The sequence below is a fragment of the Lepisosteus oculatus genome, chromosome 25 (genome assembly GCF_040954835.1).
Source record: "Lepisosteus oculatus isolate fLepOcu1 chromosome 25, fLepOcu1.hap2, whole genome shotgun sequence".
Lineage (NCBI taxonomy): Eukaryota > Metazoa > Chordata > Actinopteri > Semionotiformes > Lepisosteidae > Lepisosteus > Lepisosteus oculatus.
The window spans coordinates 9,712,613-9,733,539 of NC_090720.1; the positions used below are offsets into that span (position 1 = coordinate 9,712,613).

Below are 20,927 nucleotides of genomic sequence, written 5' to 3' on the forward strand. Positions count from 1 at the left end.
GATATGTTAGGTGGAACATTTCTGGTTATCCTAGTAATGGTTTTAGCAGAGGGGCAGTGCATACGGAGGATGAGCTCGTTAGTAGGCGCTGAAGAAAGTAAATGAAAGTAGGTGATTCACAGGCATGTTGGGATATTAGGGTGTAGTAGGTAGTTTCCACTAGAGTTATCAAACCAGATATACAAAGGTTCATGTTACGGATTGAAAGCAATGTGGCAGCTGCAGAATAATGAAATGCCTGACTTGGGTGTTAAGGAGCTTATAAAAGACCAGTAAAACGATATTTAACAAACAGCCCCGGGGACTCTGAAGTGATAATGCACCAAGAGTGCGCCGCCTGGCCAGGGTCCAGACCGTGAAAGTGAGTCCTTCCCGCTCTGGGCTCTGGGCTCTGGGCTCTGGGCTCTGGGCTCTGGGCTCTGGGCTCTGGGCTCTGGGCTGGTAGGAGACGGGGAGCCGCAGGGCAGCTTCCGAGGATCAGTCGTGCAGTGTAAGGCAATACGCACTGCTTTCATACAGCAGACTTCATGACGGATGTCCTGGCGTGCCATACAGGACAAGCCCCAGAGCACTGCTGATCCGTCTCGCTCACTTGAACCAAGCTCAAACAAGGATACTGTCCGTTCAGCTTTAAAAGATGAAAGATGCCAGATCACCCAATGTAATGGTTTGTAGTTTCCAAAGACACTACCCCCCACCCACCCACCCAGTTTTAAGTGATTCCTGTGAAGTTTAAATGAAAATGTTTATTGATCTTTGAAGAGCTGGAAGTATTATAACAATGCCACAGTTTCTGCAACTACGGAGACCCAAGATTCCAAAGATCGGAAATGGAGAAAGTGTTTTGTGTTTGTTTTTATGGGGAGCAAGTACAAGTTTAGTAAAGCATGATGATCAGCCCACAAGGAAAAGCCAGTCTGACACTGAAGTTTTCCTGTGTATAGAGCAGAGCAGAAACCAGTGTAACTTCTGTTGCCAGTGGAGGTTTGTTGCGGTTTAATTCCGTATAGGAAATGGACATGTGGTTTGTGTCAGCTGTCTGATTTACCCGAATGACCTTTTGAACCCATGTGATGCGTTTAAACAGATGGACCTTCCTCATCCTTGCAGAGCTCACCTGTGACGTATATCTTCCCCCCCCCCCCCCCCATCACCATGACTGTATCACTTTACAGTGTCTGCTTAGAATTTGTACTCATCTGGCTTCAGGTTTGCTGCTTTCCTTATCTGCCATAGTGATGAAACGCTGTTCTGCTGCTTAGGTCAAGAGCACCTGTGTGAAATCTGTGTCTGCTGATTTCCCTGGGTGATTGGACAGTCACACACCCGGTAAAACACCCGGTTGATTCCTGAGGAGCACCGTGCACTCATGACGGGCTCTGTGAATCGGTGGAGTGGGCTCAGTCTCCGTCTTCAAGCACAGCGACGAAGGGACATGTGCTAAAAGGCAGGTTGTGCCCTGTACAGGTGGCAGGGGAGAGAGGCACCACTCCTCTCACCAGCTGACCGAGGGGTGGGATGCCCAGCTCTCCTCCTCCTCGGCTGCGGATGGGGATCGAGCTCCGGACCCCGGCAGCAGCAGCACTCTGCTTGCATCACCGGAGCCAGGGGCTCCTGCGAAAGGCGGGTACACTTCCAAGACAATAAAGGCGAAGAGGCCTGTGCTGTCCAGTCGTAGGTCAAAATATTAGGAACGGGGCGCGACCCATATTCTACAAGACTCTGACATCTCAATCTGCAAACCAGTCCCATCCAGCAGTAGTATTTAGCTGAGGCTGAGAGGGTATTTGATAAGTGGGATTGAAATATTGGGCCAGGGAAGGTGATGGCAGCTCCATGCCTATTTCTTCTTGTCTTGTTCATTTTGCTCGCACTTCCTAGGATTTTGGCCTCCACTGGACTGGCAGAAGGATCATCTTTTCTTATTATTTGCCCTTTGCCTCTAAACCATACGTCCCTTTTCTGGGCTTTCCTGGATTGGAGCTGATGGGCCCTGGATTGTGGTGCTCTTGGTGGAGGAATTGGGTGGGGGAGAAGAAAGCTGAGGAGGAAAAAACTGTAAGATTGTGATCTCTGTGCCAGATGGCACAAAGGGCTGCATCCATAAAGCTTTTTCCCTGGGCTGCGTTTGAAAACGTACTCTAATAAAATAAAGCTTTCACTGCCTACAGGGTGTTGCAAGATTTATGCGCGAGACATTGGCTTTGTCATGCTCTTCCCATTAAGAAAAAGCAGACGGGAAGTTTTATGAATACAGTCCTCGGTCTTTCAGTGGGAAGAATGATTTATGTGTCCTGTGACACCTCTTTGCCACACGTGAAACTTTTTTTACTTTGGAATGTGGGCAGCACCTCATAACTGACTTGTGTGAAGGGCTGTGTATTATTGCTTGCTGTTTTGCTTTTTAAAATTGCATTTCCTGAGAAGGGAGAGACACTCCTAAAGTAAAATTTGCCACCTACTGTTGAGGGATTAAAATTGTATGTGTTTAGCAGCTTGATCCATTTAAGTTTTTATATCCCGCATGTTCGTCTGTACAGTACAAGCCGTCACCCTTTGCCTTTTTTTTTAGCTCATTTGCACATTGAGTTAAGGAGTGAAAGGGAGCATCCAAATTGGCCAGCAGAGATGCTCGCTGGGAAAGTGAGTGAAGCCCTGCCCTCCTTTTACTGATCCTGTGCCTTGTCATTGCCGTCTGTGATTTCCGCAGTTGGCTGAATCACTCCACATTTGGGGCTTCACTTGTGGGTGACATCATCCAGTGACATCACTGACGGGCAAGCTGCTCGTCCAATCGGCGCCGACTCTCCTGCAGGCTCAGCGGAGCTCCCGCATGTCTGCTGGCAAGGAGCATGGGCAGTGGTGGCAGAGCTGTGGCCGCCTCACTCCTGTCCTGGCCCAGGGTTTGTACGCTGCAATCTGCACGTTAAGAATGTTCAGAGTATAAATAGACCGAAAAGGGGTGGCTCCATATGTCAATACGATGCAGCCGTGCTGACAGTTGCCTCTGAGCCCGTTCTTGTGCAGGAGCCTGCCCCTTTTAAAAGCTGAGATGGATCATGCTGTTTGGGCAGTGGAGGTGTTGCTGTCGGCTTTCCAGCGCAGTTCCCAGAGTTGCCATCAGGTCCAGGTGGAATTGGGATCGATTGTCCATTCCCAGTTTAGTCCCGGAACTGATCACAGCTCTGACTGAGCGCTTTCCTACCTTGGGTTTGCTTTACCACTATGTAATGGAAATGAATGGGTTTGGTCTCTTAACTACCTGGCACATATCATTTTGCATTCTTCTCATGTTTGCATAAAGTTAACAGCGTGCATCTTTTTCCTTTTGTACAGAAAATAGCACTGGGATGTTCCTTCTTTCGGGGCCCAAGGCTGAAACCTTGTATGTCAACCCTTTTTCTGTTCCAGAGTGGTCTGTGCCTCTGTCTGCTTATACTATAGTCTGAGCTGTTGACATTGCGCAGTCCTTCAGCGTTTAACACTGAGAGTTTCAAACGAAATCGCTACAGATTATCAAGGTGTTAATAGTCTGCGAAGACATCGCTCCAGACATTGCAGTAGCTCCCAGTTCTGTTCAGCACACCAGGTGCTTCTGCAGTGTTCTGACTCAAGCTGTGCTGTGTGTTGCAGTGTGCCAGTGCTTTGCTGTACTGGAAGATGGGGCATTGGCCCACAACCTACAGGAGCAGGAGAGTAAGTATGTCCCTTCTCTGTGCGTCACTAACTCTCCCTGCCTGATGCAGACTAACAGCCAGCTCATGAAAACCACTTGCCTGTGCTCGCAGCTTGTTGAGGGAAAGAGGTGTATCAAAGGAGTTAATCTGCTTTAGGATATATGAATCGGCTAGCTTACCAGACAGCCCCACCTTCAATCACAAGGGCTTCCTTTATTTCTTATAGGTTTTGTGGTTTAATTAATTGAAGAAATGTTGACGCACAATCTCATTTTTCATTGATATTGGGTAATTCTCTTCCCGTTGCTTCCTGAGGTGAAAGAAAATGATATTCTCAAAGGAGGCTGTGATGCAGTGAAGAGTAATCTTTGTAACTTTGCCTTTTCCCAAAACCACAGGTTTTGGAGAATTTCCTAACCCGTTTTATAATCCTGTAGGCTTGGTTAATCTGGTTAGCTCTGGATGACACTGTTCTATTAACACATACAACCTGAAAACTAGGTAGTATTAGTAGTTTTTCTCTAATCCACTCGAAAGTATGCCTAACAGAATTAAAAATATGGCAGACACATTTTGAGATGGAGATTTGTAGCAGTTTCTTGGTGTATATCGGGTGAATCGTATGTTCTTTGCTAACATTACATTATTATAAAGAAGCCATAACATTTGCTGGTGTAGTGACATGACTGGCTAAAAACAGAGCAGTTCCTTAGCATTGCACCTCGCATTTCAAGCATGATGTCCGATCTGACAGGGGAGACGGATGTTACCTGTAGATCTGATAGCGAAGTGATTAGATACGTGGGAGGGATGAATGACAAAATCTTCTGGCGTAACGGCTTCCCTGCAGCATGGGTGGTAAGCGCTGCTGTCTTGGACTGATGTCTCTGGGTGTCGCAGCCAAGAGATTAATGACGGGGGTTTGTGCAGATGAGTCGGGTGAGGAAGTGAAAAAAGCATGCTTTTAAATGCCCGCCAGCACCAGGAGTGTGTTAGCTCTGTGCCCCTCCATTTCTTCCTGCTTCCTAGTCCTTTATCTTCCTCTTTTTTTTTGGGCGCTGCTCTCCCCGCAGTCGAGCAGTACTACTCCTCCAACGTGCAGAAGAACCAGCTGGTGCAGAGGGACATCCGCATCGCCCGCCGGCTGCAGGACGAGGAGGAGCAGCAGGCGCGCCTGCAGGAGGGCACCCGCCACATGTGAGCGCCCCGCCCCCTCTCCCGCCCGCGCGCTGGGGCCCGGTGGTCTCGGGGGCCCGGGATCAGCCGATGGGCTGGGGCCCGGTGGGGTCACTGGGGGGTGTTTGTGAAACAATCCGTTTGAGCTTGACGTGGTAAGCGGCGTTACCCAGAAGCCCGATCATGCAGGGCCCAGCAGGCGTCTGTCAGGCTGCTCCAGTGGCGATGGCGGGCAACAGCGTGGGGAAAAAAAAAAAAAAGAATCTAATTTACAAAGTGCAGGAAACCTGAAATCAGGGGTGCGCTTGAGAGGGTGTTTCCCTTCTTGGCATGCAAAGCAGTTATTTTTTTCTGCCATCAGCCCGTAAGGGGAAAGGCTTCCTAGACACGCGTTTCTGCAGGCGCGCTTCAGGTTTGAAGCGTTAATCGTTTTGCGACGAAAGCAAAGCCAGGTAATCGATCGCTCGGCTCTTGCGGACCTGTGCTGCGTCCGGCTTTGGAAAGGTGGCGGGGAATTCTGTGGCAGGCGGAAGGACTGGCTGGCCATCTTGGAGCAGAGGCCCCGTCTCTGGCCTCTCACGTCAAGGCCTCCGGGCTGCAGTCCAGTATTCCCCTGTGATGCCTGCTGGTCAGACATAGCCAAGAGGCATGCTGAGGACGTAACTGTTGTGGACTTGCGGGGCCAGTCAAAAATGGAAAGACACTACCTAGTGACAAAGCTTCTGTCTTTTTTATGTTAGTCGGTTAATATTGCATGTGATTAGGACCGATAAATAGACTTACCTTAACACTTAGGATGGTTTTTAGCAAACTGGTTTGTTCTCATTATCTGTTAAAAGTCTCTTGGACCGATTTGTTTTGCTTATGGGCTGGTGTATGGTGGGCCTAATTGCAACGGGGTGGACCTGAGTTTCCCTGGGTCTCGTTGCAGTGAGGAGCAGGACTCGGAATACGCGCGAGTGATTCAGGAAGAGATTCAGAGGCGCGCAGAGGAGGCACGCAGAAGGGAGGAAGAGGACGAGGTAGGAAGACAATGGCTTTGAAGAAGCGCTTCTTCTGCATTGCTCATGCTGCTACCACACAATGTTCACACCTGCCATTGCTGAAAGTGCCAGCCCCGGGGAGGACAAGTGAAAATGGCAGAGAGCACTGCCACTTCAGCACCTGTGTCATACGCTGCAATACAGGTACAGCTCAAAATCCGGGGCCCTTTCATAGATCACACAGGTTGGGTCATCTTTTAGTGCACTGCTTCAGTCGGGTTGTGAGGGCCCTGGAGTGTTCAGCAGTTGCTTGTGTGCTGGGGAGAAAACCACAGAGTCCTGGCTCCAGTGCACAAAGACTGTCTGCCAAAAGCTGGAGAGAGGGAGAGAGAAGGCTTTTCATTTTAAGTAGCTTAATACATCAGCCCAGCTTTGCCTATAGAGTGGTCCTTGTCCGGAACAAAAAAAAAAATCAAACAGGCAGACAAATAAGCAAAAGAACAAGAAAAGCCCCTTTAATCGGTGGCCAGTGTGCCAGGACAGAATAAACCCTGCTTGACCGTTCCACCAGAGGGGCTGGACTGAGCTGAGCTGTGTCACGCTTCCAGCATGGAAAATGTCTTTTTTTTTTAATTGAGGTGTTTACAAGCGATCTTTGTTTGGGGTGTGTGGAGAGGGAGTGGGGGTGCGTGGGTGCTGGCTGATGTTTCCAGGCCAGGCAGACGATGGGTGGGTGGGGGGGTGGGGTTGTGCGTCTCAAGGCAGCAGTATTGGAGATCCTGGTCGGGCCCGGCTGTGGGAATACTCCTGCCGCTCAGACCCGGAATCTTGCTCTTGCTCCTGCAGGGAATGGGAGGTTTCGATCCAGTTTGAGATCGGAGGCAGGTGGGAGGTCGAAGTGCTGTGCTGCATGTTGCCTCCACCGAACAAGCCCATCCACTGCACACCTGGTTTCCTCTCCTGGGCTTGAAAGGGCCTCCTTCCTGTAATACCACAAATATTCCTTGCTCTCCTCTTGCTGTATTAAAATAAGCTTTTGTCCTGAATTCTCCTCACACACGCTTCATCATATCTGTAGCTTTTTGATTAGTAATTTGTAAAAGATGTACACGTTAGATAGCAATAAGATAGTAAGCGCTAAAAGCTGGCAATAAGGAAAACCGGCATTAATCAGCTAATTAGCCAGCAGCTTTCTAGCACATCTACTGTCCTATTTCTCTTTACTTATGGAAAGAAGTAAAGACGTGCTGTGAAAAAGCATTTCTGATTTCCTGCATTATTGCATATTTTTCCACAGTGAATGTTATTCAATTCTTCAGCAAAACCCAATATTAGCTAAATGGGACCCCAAGTGAACAAATAACACCGAATTGTGATACTTCTGAAACTTTTTTATACTTAATTTTATCCTTATACTTTTTTAATTTATTAAATGAACAGTTATCCAACACTCAGTGCCCCTTGTGAAAACCTAATTGCCCCCTTAGACTCAGTAGATGGTTACACCACCTTTAGCAGCAATAGCTACAACCAGATGCTTCCTGTAGTTCTTGATCGGTCTCTTGGAGTGCTGTGGAGGAATTCTGCCCAACTCCTGTGTGCAGAACTGCTTCAACACAGTGACATTTGTGGGGTTTTGGGGATGAACTGCTCATTTCAGGTCCTGTCACAAGATCTCTGGATTTTGAGTAGGCCACTCTAAAACCCTCAATTTCTTCTTTTTCACCCATGGCCATGCAGACCTGCTTGTCTTTCAGATCGTTGTCTTGCTGCCTGAACCAGCTGCACTTCAGCTTTAGCCTGACACTCCCTTAGTATTCTCTGGTCCAGAGCAAGTCGTCCTGATGCAGTAAAGCATCCCCAAACCATGACACTACCAGCTGGCAATCCCCACCTTAGCCTGGACATCATTAACGAGTCACATCTTAAAAGAGCTCATTAGGCAATAGGTTAGCGACAGCTTCTTCAGCCAGCTGATAAAAAGAATGGAGACTTGGTTTCGAAGTGCCCTTGTGCCAGTACTTCTGCAGTAGAGTATTTCCCAAGGTAGAGAGCTCTTTTGGAATGGAGACCAACCAGAAGGCTTCAATATCCTCCAGGACCAGGGTGGAAACCCTGCTAGACCCTCTAGCTGAGTATGTGAAACTACAGTAACTCCGCAGTGCTTTTCTATGAAGGCCGTACAAGTAGCGCTCACAGTAGCGGTTTTAGAGGTCTGTTTCTTTGTAAGGTGTTTAAATGCATGAAACCTACAGTTATGTAGTCCTCCATTTTAAAGGTCTTTATGAGTAATGGTCAGGAAGGCCTAACTTATTAGCAAGAGCTATTTTAAGTAGCTCTTTTAAGTGTTTGAAGACCGTTTTTGGAAGGGTTCCCCAGAAATCTTGCATTAAGATGAACTTTATGGAAGGATCATAGTCTGTTTTAAAATCTAGAGCGCTACACGAGCTGTACCATCCTCAGAGGCAAATTGTAGCATTTACTGCAGTCATTATCTGCTTCAGCACCCTGCAGAGATGGCCTGTAATTTAAATTGTCTTCTGAAAGCGCCCTGAGACTGACGAGTGGGGGCTGGTGGTATTAAAATGCCTTGGCTCCACGTTACAGAGGGGGCCTGTTCACATGTGGATCAGTCTTTTTAATTGCAGTGTGTCAAGTGAGTGACTGTTCTGCTGAGGCAGCTGACACGCACGGCAATAAAAGAATAAAAGAATAAAGTTGGAGCTGTTTTTTCCCTAATGAGGTTGAAATCTGGTGGTGATTGACTCTTTCGCTTCAGGCTGTGTTGTGCAGAGAATTGGTTATGCATCAGTGGTTCCGCAGAAGTAGAAAAAATAAGATGAGAGCATCCTTTTTGAAAGTCTTGTGGGTATGATGCAGAACCCGTGATGAGGCTTAAACTGGCAAATGGGGAGGGACCGGCCAGTGGTCACACAGCAGTTTCAGACACATAATCCGCGCTGAACTGTGCAAAGGGCACTTATCCCTCAGGAAAAGGAGCTCTAAGGAGCTCTGTTTTTAAATGGGCACAAATGAATTATTCACAGTGATTATGCAGCTCTGTCTCCATAAGTCTTCTGACAGGTGTATCAGCTGCTATCACAGCGCTCTGGAGAAACAAGCTCCAAACACTCACGGACCTGTTGTAATTGACGTAGTCGAATGGCTAATAGCCTGTGAATACTGTCTAGGCCCCAACTTATCGCTTCCACATTATCACTGAAAATTGGAGCTGCAGGTGCCCCAGAAAATATTGCTCTCCTCAAGACATTTGACCGTTCAAATCTGTCATCTGCAGGGATTTTTATCCGGCTCATTTCCAGACCCTGTGGCTCCGGGTGGATGTAGCAATCTTTAATGATGCCCTTCTTTGGGACCTGCGTGTCTAATACAGCCTTGCATCGCGGACATTATTATTTGTGCTGCTGCTCGGCTTCAGGCGCACCGCCAGCAGGATTTGAGTGACACCATGGAAGCGAGGGGGGCGTGGGGTTCCCGGCGTTGTCTGAGGGGTACCCCTCGCCGGTCGTCTTGCCATGAGTGTGGCGGGGGCAGTGTGTGCAGGCTTGTTGCCTTTCTGGTCTGGGTTGGGTGGAGAGCCCTCCCAAAGAGCCTCTTCTGACGCCTCTGGCTTAAGGGAAATAAGGTCATTACTTCAGGAAGGGAGAAGCTCCATTTGGTTACAAGGGCTGGTGTTACAGGGGCTGTTCCCCCTCAAAGTGAGGGGGCTCCACCTCAGTTTGAGCTGCCATTGCTGTGCCAGAAAAAGAAATCGTTTGGTCTAAAACGACTGATACCGTGTATTCACCTACCACTGTAGACGGATAAGTATTGAAATACCGAAAAAGTCCGGGCGTGTGTGGACCTTCAGGGCACTGTGAGCAGGGTGTGTACGTGCTCAAGATGTTGAGGTTGCAGTGTAAGCAAATTCTTGCGCGATTGCACTTCGCAGTAAGTCTGCACTTGTGCAGGTCGGTGGTGGCGGTGGAGTGCGCCTGCAGGTTCGTGCTCAACAGGTAGTGTTTGATTTCGGCTGCTGTGCGATGAGTTGTGCGCGGTTGGAACTTCATGCCGGGCTGCTGTGTGCAGGATTGTGTGTGCGTGCGCCAGCACGTGTGTCGTCTTGTCAGAGCTCTGCTGTGCGCCCCGTTAACGAGGAGTTTGTGAAATGAGAGGCAATCCGAATGGGGGCATCAGCACTTTTTCCAGCTGACGAACAGGGGGCGAGAGACGAAAGACCTGCCAGTTCTCCCAGCAGAGCCTTATTTTATATTTCCGTTCCACATGTGGGGGGTCCCCTGCAGTAAATGACAGAAGGGCGCAGCCCAGGAGAGACTGGGGTTCCTGGAGGGGGCTTTAAGTGCTGACACTTGTGGAAATGAAATCTTTCTGGAACTCGTAAAGAGAAACAGCCCTGTAGGGGTTCAGGCAGCAGGGTTTCCACACACATTGCTAAAAATTTGGGAAGGCTGCTCAGTAAAGCACCTGTGCAGCTCTGTCTGACCAGGGTCCTTGCACCTCAAGCAGGCCATCTCGGCAGAGTCCTGCCAAGCTTATGCAGCATGAGCATCTCTGACGGGCAGGGAATATGGTTCTACACAACACCAATCACGAAAAGGAGCAGTCTCAAACACCAATTAGCTGATCGCTTGAGTCTGCATGTGCTGTGAGTTCACATTAAGAGAATGTGTGGTAGTGTGAGGTTGTTGGCTACAGCAAGTATGCAGAAAATGAAACTGTTATTGCGATTAGAATATTGTTTTTATATTTTAATTAATGCAATTGACACACCCATTCTAGTTAGTCAGCATATTGGAAAACGAATGTTTGGCTTCGGTTTAGAATGTATGTATGGCTGCTTTTAAATCCCCAAATAATCTCAGAGAACCCCTAATATATTTTTAATTAAACTAGGCTCCCCATGAGCCTAGTTTTTACGAAGTAGTTGAGCTGCAGCTATAGCTGCACTGTTGATCCAATCTTGAGACAAATCTGATATTTCATCCCTTGTGATAATCTCACAAAATAAAATAGCGATATTTTCTAGAACAACCCTAAATCTATCAGTACTAACTGTCTTGGCAGAAGACAATGCATGAAGTATTTTTAGCCAATATCCTTATACTTAGTATAAATTACTGAGGGACCATTTTCAGACATTTCAGTATGAGAGCATCTTTACCAAGTTGTGTTGGAATCGGTCTTCTTGCATAAAAATGTGGTGAAACTGTGGTGTGTCGTCTGTATTTCTCCATTAATCCCAGTGTGGGTGACATTACTCACGTCTGTGGTGCAATTTGCATCATTTCGAGCCTGGTTATAAGCAAAGCAGCGTCTGGTGCCAATACTTGGGTTATGTCGCCATCTATTGGAAATGGCATATAAGCAATCAAAAGCTGATTCATTGACAAGCATGTCGCTGTGGCTTTATGTGGTAATAAAATGCACAGATGTTTTTGGTTGGTTTCAATGTATTATTCTCTCTATCAGATTTATCAGGACCTATTTCTGCAGAATGTGAACTGTGCGCTGTAGTAAGTTGTAGTAACGTGCATCGGTATCTCATTGTCAAATCTTGACTTGTTTTGTTTGGTGGTGAGACCACAGGTTTATTCATGAACAAATATCTTTTAAACCACCTTCTTTCTCGGCTTTCTGTCTGGAATGTTTTTAATCACAGAACTTTAGAAGGGCTGATCTGCTGCCCTGCAGTCCCACAGCCAGAACTAGAGCTCCCCGAAGGGAGATTCTGAGAAGCTTATCAGGTTTTTAAACCTGTGCTTCACAAATGCACAACATCAGAGTTGACTTGTTTACCCTGAAGCTAACCAGTCTCGCTTCCTCTAAATCCTTTTTCACATCTTTACTAAATTCAACTTACTATTTTTCTTTGGTGTTGTGTAGTGGAGTTTTTACAGATATCCAGTTAAAAGTACAAAACCTGGGGGGGGAAATAGCATCCTTCAGCTCAGTTAACGCCTTCAGCTGTCCTTGCCACATTTCCCAGGTGGGCTATTGAAAGTGTGCTCACATGTGGAATTAGTGTGGCTTGGCAGCAGCTCATTACAGGGGGTGGTCAGGTCTGCCCAGTCCATCTTTGGAGTACAGCTCCCCTCTATTTCAGATATTTTTACTCCTCACTGCCTCAGGAAGGCTGGAAGTATCGTGAAGGACACCAGCCACCCTGGTTCCTCACTGTTCTCCCCCTTCCCTCTGGTGAGCGTTATGGGAGTATAAAGGCACGAACGCCCAGACTCAGACAGCTTCTTCCCTCAAGCCGTCAGATTACTGAACTCTACCCCCACCACTGGCTCACACTGATGGGTTTTTTTTTCTCCAAGATGTATGTTATTTAACTTGTTGTTGCTGTCACTGCTCTGTGTTTTTGTTTTTGGTGTTTCCTTGATGTCCTTGTATAGGAGCACACATGCAAATAAGCATTTCACTGCACTTGTCTGCCTGACAATAAACTCTACTACTCTACTCAGTTTAAAGTAGACCTTAACAAAAGTGCGAGTGTTTAACTCCTTGAGTGCAGAGATTGGAAGGAACTGGGCTTGAATGCACGCACATGGGTGGTCTACAGTAAACACACTGTACACTGAATGAATCCTTGGGTGCCGACTGTCTTCAGATACAAGTTCATTGCTGTATTTGTGCCCCCAGAGCCGGGGTCCTGGTTGTGCCTTTACACCAGAGCTGGATCAACACCTCAGCCTCCGTGCTGATTGACTTTGTTGGAGGCAGAGTTGCGTTGTTCCTGTTGTCTTACTGATCTGGGTCTGCGTGTCTGCATCAGGCAGAGACATTTTCACTAATTGACCTAAGGGGGAACTTGAGTCAGGGTACGTTATACCCACCTAGAGTGGAATTCATCCAGCATTAACATCACTCCTCTTACAAACAGTGCTGTCTTTTATGCCCAAGAAGTACAATATTACATATCTAATTGACAGTGGCTTCTACAGAACAGTGACCACCCCGCAGTAACCATACTGGGCCACTGAGGAATTTATTTTACTTGTATAACTGAAATTCAGCCAGTGAATCTCTTTTTGGAAGCGCCAAAGCATTTTCTACAAAAACACATTCGCCCCTGCCTAGGAACAGACCTTTCACTGAATTGTCTTCCTGGATATCGTAATGGAGATGTTTGCTGTTCGGTTAACACAGCGGTGACCATCTCACAGTGGGGACTTGTATCTTTTTTTTTTTTTTTTTTTGGTTGCACTTGTCTCTTTCTGTAAAAAGAAAATGTTCTCGCTTTACAATGACGTTACGCGGGCGACCAGCGAAAGGCGAGACGACCCCTTTTTTCGACCGGTCAGTCGTCGCAGTACGTGGTGGTCCGGCCGCAGGGCCGGCGTGACGTCCTGTTTCCAGCACTGAGGCCCTCCCCCAGTCACGCCTGTTTCCACCGGGCGATGGAAACTGAGCTGGAAACGCTCAGCGAGGGAGGTCAGTGTGAGACCGAGGCAGCCCACAGGGAGGAAATGAACCCCCCCCCTCGACCCGAGCTCTCTGACTCTTCTTGTGAAGGAGCCCAGATGACGTGGCTCGGGGCTCAGGGGCGGGGGGGTTTGAAGACACCGTGTCCTCTGCTGGGAAGATGAAATAACTGGTGAAGGCGATCTTGCCGAGCAGGAGGAGGGCTTAGAGGGGCTCTGGCTCTCTGGAAACCCCCCTCCTCCGCCCCCCCCCCTACTCAGTTTAGCACGTAGCTGCAGTGACACTACGCAAGCTGGGGGCTGCGTTCTTTTAGAGTCTATTTCTGCTAGTTTGGTTTTCACTGGCTGGCTCCCCTGGCAGCTTCGTTTACAGTCAGGCTGCAGGTGTTTCTGCACTGTTGTCGGCCCAGACGGCTCGTAATTTCCTGCTCCTTCCCCCCCACTCTCCTTTCCATTCATCGCAGCCTTGTAGTCTCGCTGTGCGTGCCTGAACACGGGACCTGCTTGTGCTAGACTTACTGTACCTGCACAGTCGAAGCTAACGGGGAGGGTCTCCGGTAGATCCTCAGTCGGCATGCACAGCTCGCCTTGAAATGGGCTTTCCTGACCATTGTTACGTCCTTGCATGTGTTTCTGGGATTACAGCCGCAGAGCCCTTAACAGTTTCGTTGATCGAAGCAGAACCCCGTTTCTATACCACAAAGTGATCCCACAGGCCGAGCAGATGGGATTCACTCCAAATGCCATTTCCTTCTCGTAGAGGTGGGTGTCTTAAGAGCCGTGGTTCTCAAACCGTGGCAGAGCGCCCCCAGGTGGTACGACAGATGACCCTGGAAATTTGTTGTGTGCACAGGAAAAATTGGGAATTAAAAATGGAATAATTTTGAATAATTCAAAATTATGTAAATTTTTCATCTGTTTACTTAATCGGTTTCAGAAAGCTCGAGACGGGTTTTCATATTTTCTATTTTAATAATTAGTGTGAAATACGCAGCCTACGTACTTAGCTACTGTACGTCGATACAGAGCGCGCTAATACTTGTGCTCAAACTCCTCTCCAGCTTCCAGAGAGACAACTTAGTGCCACATTCGACAACAGAGCAAGTGATCGAAAATGAATACCTCGCAAAAATCAAGTATCCTTTCATGGCTGAAAGGAATAGACGCCAAGAGTACTGACGAACGAGGTGGATTATACATCGGCCACCGACACTAGATCTGCTGCTGAACCTGACACAGACAGCACTGCTAGCGTTAGCAAGTGTCGGGCTGTTTTTATTATATGTGAGCATGTGTGCGCATGCGCTCAAGTTGGTCATTGAGATTTTCTGGGGTTCCTATGAGAAGATGACTTGTAGGTGGTACTTGGATGCCTTGGTTTGATCAGGGGTGGTACTTGGTCCAGAAAGTTTAAGAACCCCGTCTTAGGGAAATCGGGGATACCACAGCACTGGCTGCTGTCTCAACAGCTCCTTATTCTGAATTAACGTTGCGCTGAAACTGGTGTGAAAGACGCTGTGGCCAGAGGTCACATTACAGCCATTGTTGGAGAGCTGTCCTGGGTTAAGTGCCACATGGTCGTAGCGTCTGGCCAACAGAGTTTCTAACTCCGTCCTGCCATCGAAAATACTTAAAATAGCTTGAAAGTTAAATTGTTGTAAATAAAATAGAGTGCTGTGCTGGAATGAGAATTGGAAGATCTGGGATAATGCAGGACCAGAACTGGAAACACCGATACCCGTCTATGGCAATCTTCTGAGACTGGGAATTGTTTCTTATTGCTCTGCTGTAAACTCCTTCTAGCGCATGTGCGCTGCTTTAGAAAATGCTCCAGTCAAGTGACTGCTTAGTACTCACTTTACAGCCTCAAAGAACTTCTGAATGTGTTTGTGACAGGAAATAGCCAAAAGGCTGCAGGAAGAGGAGGAGCTGGAGATCAGAAGGCGGAGGCTGGACAGCAGCTGCCAGAGCCATGACAACGGCCTCTCGACCATTGGAGGTATGGTAGGAACAGTGTCGCCCCTTTCGCACAAACAGAATTGTAGCAGCGCAGCTCGGGGGGGTTTAAAATGAGATGGCACCTTCAGAGAGAAGACTAGGGAAACACAAAAATGTATCTTCTGCTGCTGTGCTCTCAATGCAATCATTCTTGAAGGCCTTAAATGCCAGGACAAGCACAGAATATATATTGAACCGCAGCATGTAAAAGCATTCATATCAACGACATGAGAGTATTCACTCTGACCAGCTGCCAGAGAGAGTCACAGGGTCAGAGGACAAAAAAAGGCCTGTCTCAATTCTACAAGATAGTTTTTGTGCATGTGGACCTATATAATGAAAAACATATCTTTGGGATACGTGTATATCCTTTAGCAGTATTTAAAAAGGCTGAGAGGAAATGTGGTTATAGAATTGCCGCACAAACATTTGCGTTGTCACCATTGTTCTCAGTGAGGCTGCTTGCCTGAAATAAGGCTCCTGTTACTTAGAAAGAAGACCTATTACTTTTGCACAAGCCCTTCATCCCGAGAACATTATAGGGATGAGGTGCTTGTGCAAAGTTCCCTGGCAGTACAGGAAAGGAAGTAAGGGTATAATATCCACCAGTGTTGACTATTACTATTATGAAGCCTGCAGTTGGTTCCATGTCTGTTACTGCTCCATGCTAAAGCATCGGCCTGGTTTCCTCTGTTCAGAGGGAAATATTGCAAAGCTTCCTGCTTCGTCCTGTGGGTTCCTGACTGGAAGAGCAGAACCTCAGTGTTCACAGAAATCGCAATAATGTAACAAGCTAAATGACGTGTTTTCATGTTCACGCATGAGTGGCGGTTGGAGGCCAGTCACTAGATTGAGAGAAATAAGGCACTAGCACTTTCAGTGCATCTCTAAGAACAGAATAGTCCTGGCTTCTGCGCTGTGGGTTTGAAATCACTTCAAGCAAACATTTACAGTATCAGGACTGTCGAAGTGTAGACTGCCTGACTTATGTGCTTCCCTAACCAAAAGTTTTTTTTTAAATAAAATCTTTAATCCCTGCAGACAGTTGAAGTCGATTTTCAAAAGCATCTCATCGTTCCAAAGGTTGAATGCATTCAGCTTGTGAAAATGGGAAGATAACGTGCTTTGCACACAAAGGAAAAATGGAAGTTACCATGGAGATGAGACAAAGGGAAATGTCAGCCTTATCGTCCTTGATAAATAATAACTGTCAAGCTTTCAATCTTTGTGTTGATAAAGTTACGCGCGTGCTGTGTTGATGGGATTTTTGTCTGTGTTTATCCTGCCAGACTCGGAATATACACGAGACACAGCAGGTGTTTCCCTCTCCTGCTCCCAGGGTCTCTTCTATCCCAGGACCGATCAGCTCTCCTGTTCCAGTTTGTCTGGAGTAAAATTCGGAAGACCCTATGTTAGCTCTTGGCTCGAGTTCCGTTCTCTGTTCAGTTGTGTTACAGATCCGAGGGGTTTATTCATGTAGGAGGTGGTTTTGAAATCTGTAATTGTCTGAGTCAAACAAAAAGATTTGCAAACGGAAAAAGTCACACGACTATCACTTTTTTTTTTGTAGTGGAACAAGTCTGAATTGATGAAATTGAAGCATTTTTTTTCGTTTAAAGGGAAAATATCGAAGTAACGACTTTTAATTTCTGCCCGCAGTGCTTCCGTTCGTGAGTAGGTAGAAGCTGACTTTTTTTTTGTCTAATTTTATAACTCTCAGAATTCTAATTTTGTAACCCTCCGATGTTTTTCAAGACGGAAATTCAAACATTGGCAGTGTTTTTGCTTGTGGTTTGGCAGGCGTGATCAGTGAATGTCGTGGGTTTAGGTGTGCAGTTCGAATGAATGCGTGGCTTGCCTGGAAGAAACTGGGCTGCGTCGCTTCACTAACTCATACGCTCTTGAGTAGATGGCTAAGCTGGTCTAGCTCTGCTCCTGAATCTCTGGAATTCTTTCCCAATCCGCACACTGTGATCTAAGCTCTTTGGTTTTGCTTTTAAACAGGACGTTCTTTCTGTTTAGTGTCCTCTCAATGCCTGCACGTAAGCCCTAAACATGGGGACTTGTGGTTTCCTGTTTGTAGCTTGGCAGTTCTTCCAGTCACTGACCATGATTTGACAGAACCACAAATACTGTTCTGGCCTCTCTCCTCCCAGCAGGTTGTTATGCAGCTTTGCTTGGAGTGATTCTCCTCATCTTATTCCAACACTCATTTCTAAACTGTGCATTTTGATTTGGAAGCATATTTATCAAGAGGCCCTGGCTACATTTTGATCAGCCTGATCATTTTTGACACCCTCTTGATGCTTCTCCCCTCCTCTAGCTAGGATGTGCTTTCCAGTGCCCGAGTTCTAGGTGGAGTCTGATTTAAGATTCTGAACTAGAAAGCCATCTTGGGAAATTGACGTAGAATTGTCCCCTGCTACACACAAACTGATCAGCACACGTGCAGAGATGATCATTTTCCATACATAAACACGGTGACTGCAGAAATCTTTTTTTTGTCAGAAATTGGGCTGCTTGTAAACTGCAGCATAAACTGTGCAACATAAAAGCACCAGATTTCCTATTCATATCTTTTTCCTTATGCGTCAGGAATAACAAATCCTCTTACCGAGCACCTGTGCTTTTTTTAATTAGTTTTCCTTTGATTAGTTCTGGAGTGGATAAGGTGGTCGATGTGTTTTCTTTTCATTTTGTATCGGTAGCGCTGTGCGTTGTTGTATGACCATTACTAATCTTTCAGATCTCACAGCCCGTGCTGGTCCTGCCTGACAGCTTTATTAACCAGAGACCGCCGACTGACCGTGCCTAACTCTCCCCCCCCACTAACCTGCTTACGCCCCGCTCCATTGCTTTGTGTTTGCATGTTTGGCTTGATTAAAGCGAGCTCCAGCCCGCCGGCCCAGCCTGCACGCGACTGCCGCGGCGAAGGAGAGGGCGAGCTCTTCCAGCCTCCAGCCAGCAGAGGGGGCTCATCTGCCCCGCCCGCTAAGCCTGAGGGGGAGGCCGAGGAGCACCGCGGGCCTCGTTCCGAGTCCGAGCACTCGGTCTGCCGAAGCCGCCTCGTGCCCAGGGCGAGCAGGGCCCAGGCTGGCACCCTGGGGCTTGCTGCCAATCGCCTGGGAGACTCGGGCACTTCATGGGACGGCCCTGAGGACGAGGACCCCTTACTCGCCTCCGCCGCCCCCCGGAGCGCCCAGAGTCGCAGACCGGAGAAGCCGCTCAGTGCCGCTGTGGCCCTGCACCACGCCCGTGCCGGCCTCGCCATGGGAGGGGGGGGGCAGCACGGCGATTTCCTGGGGTTCGGGGCCAGTACAGGGGAAGGAGGCCCGAGGGCGTGGGGACAGGGCGGGGGCGCGCCCGCGCGGCGCAGTCGCAGCTTCCACGGAGATTTCAGGAGGGCGGAGGGCGGGGAGAGCTGCGATCGCCCCAGCGGGTTGCGCATCCGAATCAGGGTGAACAGGTGGAGGGAGGGAGGCGGGGAAGCGGCCCAGGTCCGCCATGTGCACTTTAAAGACGATGGAGGACGTCATCATAGCTACCACGGCGGCGACAGTCGCCACAGCGGCGCCGGGGGTGTCGCAATAAAACTCCGTTACGTCAAGGGGGGGAGGGGAGGTTCTAGCAAAAGTTACCATGGAGACGAGACAAAGGGAAACGGCAGCCGTCTCCGCGGCGACTTCCTAGAGAGGGATGCAGCAGCGAGGCGCAGTTACCGTGGAGATCGCAGGGACGGAAGGAGCAGCCAGGGAGAATACGCGGCCGAGGAAAGCGGTCGGCTTCAGTGTGGCGATTTCATACCGAGGGGCAGTTGCCACGGAGAGTTTAGGGATGGAAGGAGGTCCATCGGGGTGAGCCGTGGAGATTACAGGGAAGAGGAGGACGGGCATCGTCGCATCGGCAGTTTCCACGGTGACCGCAGAGCGCCCGGCGACAGGGTTCGCCGCGATGGCGATTACAGCGATGTCGGCTCAAGCGACGAGTACGACGGGGAGACCTTCCATGCAGGTGGCCATGGAGGAACGAGGCACAGGGGTGGAGGGGGCGGGCCGGGCAGTGCCGGCGGTGGAGGGGGTGGGCCGGGCGGTGCCGGCGGTGGCCGCGGGGCACGGCGGAGAGCCAGCAGGCGCGGGGGCGGGGCTGAGGACTCCAGCTCGGAGGAGGGGGGTGGGAGGAGCCAGCAGGACCTCGCTCGGCGCCGGTGCGGCTGGTCGGCCAGCGCCGGGGGCAGGAGATCAGGTAACGGCGGCCGCCCCTCTGCCTGGGGGCCGGAGGGCGAAGACCAGCAGGCCACTGGCCTCTCGGCTTCTGCCCGCCCTGCAGCCAGGCTCCTGTCACTTGGCCAAAACCATGTGTCTTGAAATTCTGTGCTTCATGTCAAAGCTGCTCACCTTCTGAAGGCAGTTCTGGAAGGTCCATATCCAGGAAGAGACATGGCAGGAAGGGTCAGGTGTAGTAGATCTGCTTCCAGCTGGTGCTTCGGTTGGCCTTCATTTTGAAAGAACTAAAGCAGAGCAAGTTCTCCCCAGTGGAAGAAAAGGTGGAGAAAGTGAGCGATGGTAATTGAGGCTTGCTTCCCTTCCCTGAAATGCACACTGCTGGACCACAGCGCCAGCACAACGTTAAGCAGTTAGCTCTGTGGACCTCTCAGGTGTGAGCCAGATCACGTGGGTGCAGCGAACGTTTTAGAAAGCACTATCCATGGTTTTGTTGCTTGCTGTACGATCTACATACGGTGTGATGTGATTGTGAAATATCCAGGGGTGGAGGAGTGGAACACTTCCTGTCTTTCTTCTCTCTGGACTGTGGCTTTCATCTGCCGGGGCCTCCCTTCAGGTTGTGGTTGACGGCAGTTCGCACACCCAGTGGGGTTAGATCAGGGGTCAGTATCTCTGGTTCTGGAGAGCCGCAGTGTCTTCTGCTTTTTGTTCTGACTCAGCACCAATTGACTTAATTGGATCGGTCAATCGCTTAATTATGAGGCGTTAACAGATCTTCAGATCTCTGCTTACTGACCTTCTAAGGCAGTGTATAAAACTCATAGGGTAGTGGGTCTCCGTGGCCAGATGAGCTGACCCATCAGTCCTTGGTCAGCGGAAGTGTCTGTCCAGCTTGACACGCGTTGCTGTTAAATAGTCACCTGGGGGAAGGACCTTGATAGATGCAACCCATAATCTCAGAACGAGTGCTGTGATTTTTTTTTTACTGCTTTTACTGCTTTGCTGGTTTGCCAAACAAAGAGAAGAAAAGGGAACTCTTTCTCCTGCGCATCTTTGGGGAAATTCCCAAATCAATTGTTCTTCCCAAAGAAACGGAGGTGTAAATTCTGGGCTGGCCAGCGGATGTTGGAAGATCGGGGTGCTGCGTCGCTTTCCTTTGGGGGCTTGGCTTCCCTGTCCTCCCTCTCGGCCTGTTCCCGGCCGTGCCAGGCGGGCCGGAGCTGGCTCAGGACTGTGCTGTCTCCTAGGGGCCGACCTGTGCCAGGAGGTGGCGGCGCTGGAGCTGGGGGCGCTGGAGCAGGTGCTGCAGGACGAGGAGCTGGCCCGCCGGCTGCAGGACGAGGAGGAGCTGCTCCTGAGAGTGGTACTGTCCCGAGCGCCGACCCACACCCCGACCCGGGACAGCACCTGTCCACAGCCCGT

The 20,927-nt window shown here is 49.1% G+C and overlaps 1 protein-coding gene across 3 annotated transcripts in view; it reads left to right on the forward strand.

Moving 5' to 3' along the window:
• The window catches only part of LOC102694327 (keratin, type I cytoskeletal 9-like), a 46,688-nt gene that overhangs the window by 16,092 nt on the left and 9,669 nt on the right, over positions 1-20,927 (forward strand). Inside the window, exons 3-9 of one of the 3 annotated variants that reach the window (XM_069183959.1) lie at positions 1,468-1,623; positions 3,634-3,696; positions 4,751-4,874; positions 5,785-5,875; positions 15,181-15,283; positions 18,169-19,524; positions 20,753-20,868. In XM_069183959.1, coding sequence (XP_069040060.1) covers positions 1,468-1,623; positions 3,634-3,696; positions 4,751-4,874; positions 5,785-5,875; positions 15,181-15,283; positions 18,169-19,524; positions 20,753-20,868 — 2,009 coding nt within the window. The remainder of the gene's footprint in view (positions 1-1,467; positions 1,624-3,633; positions 3,697-4,750; positions 4,875-5,784; positions 5,876-15,180; positions 15,284-18,168; positions 19,525-20,752; positions 20,869-20,927) is intronic. The other 2 variants (XM_069183960.1, XM_069183961.1) reach the window with 2 other exon arrangements.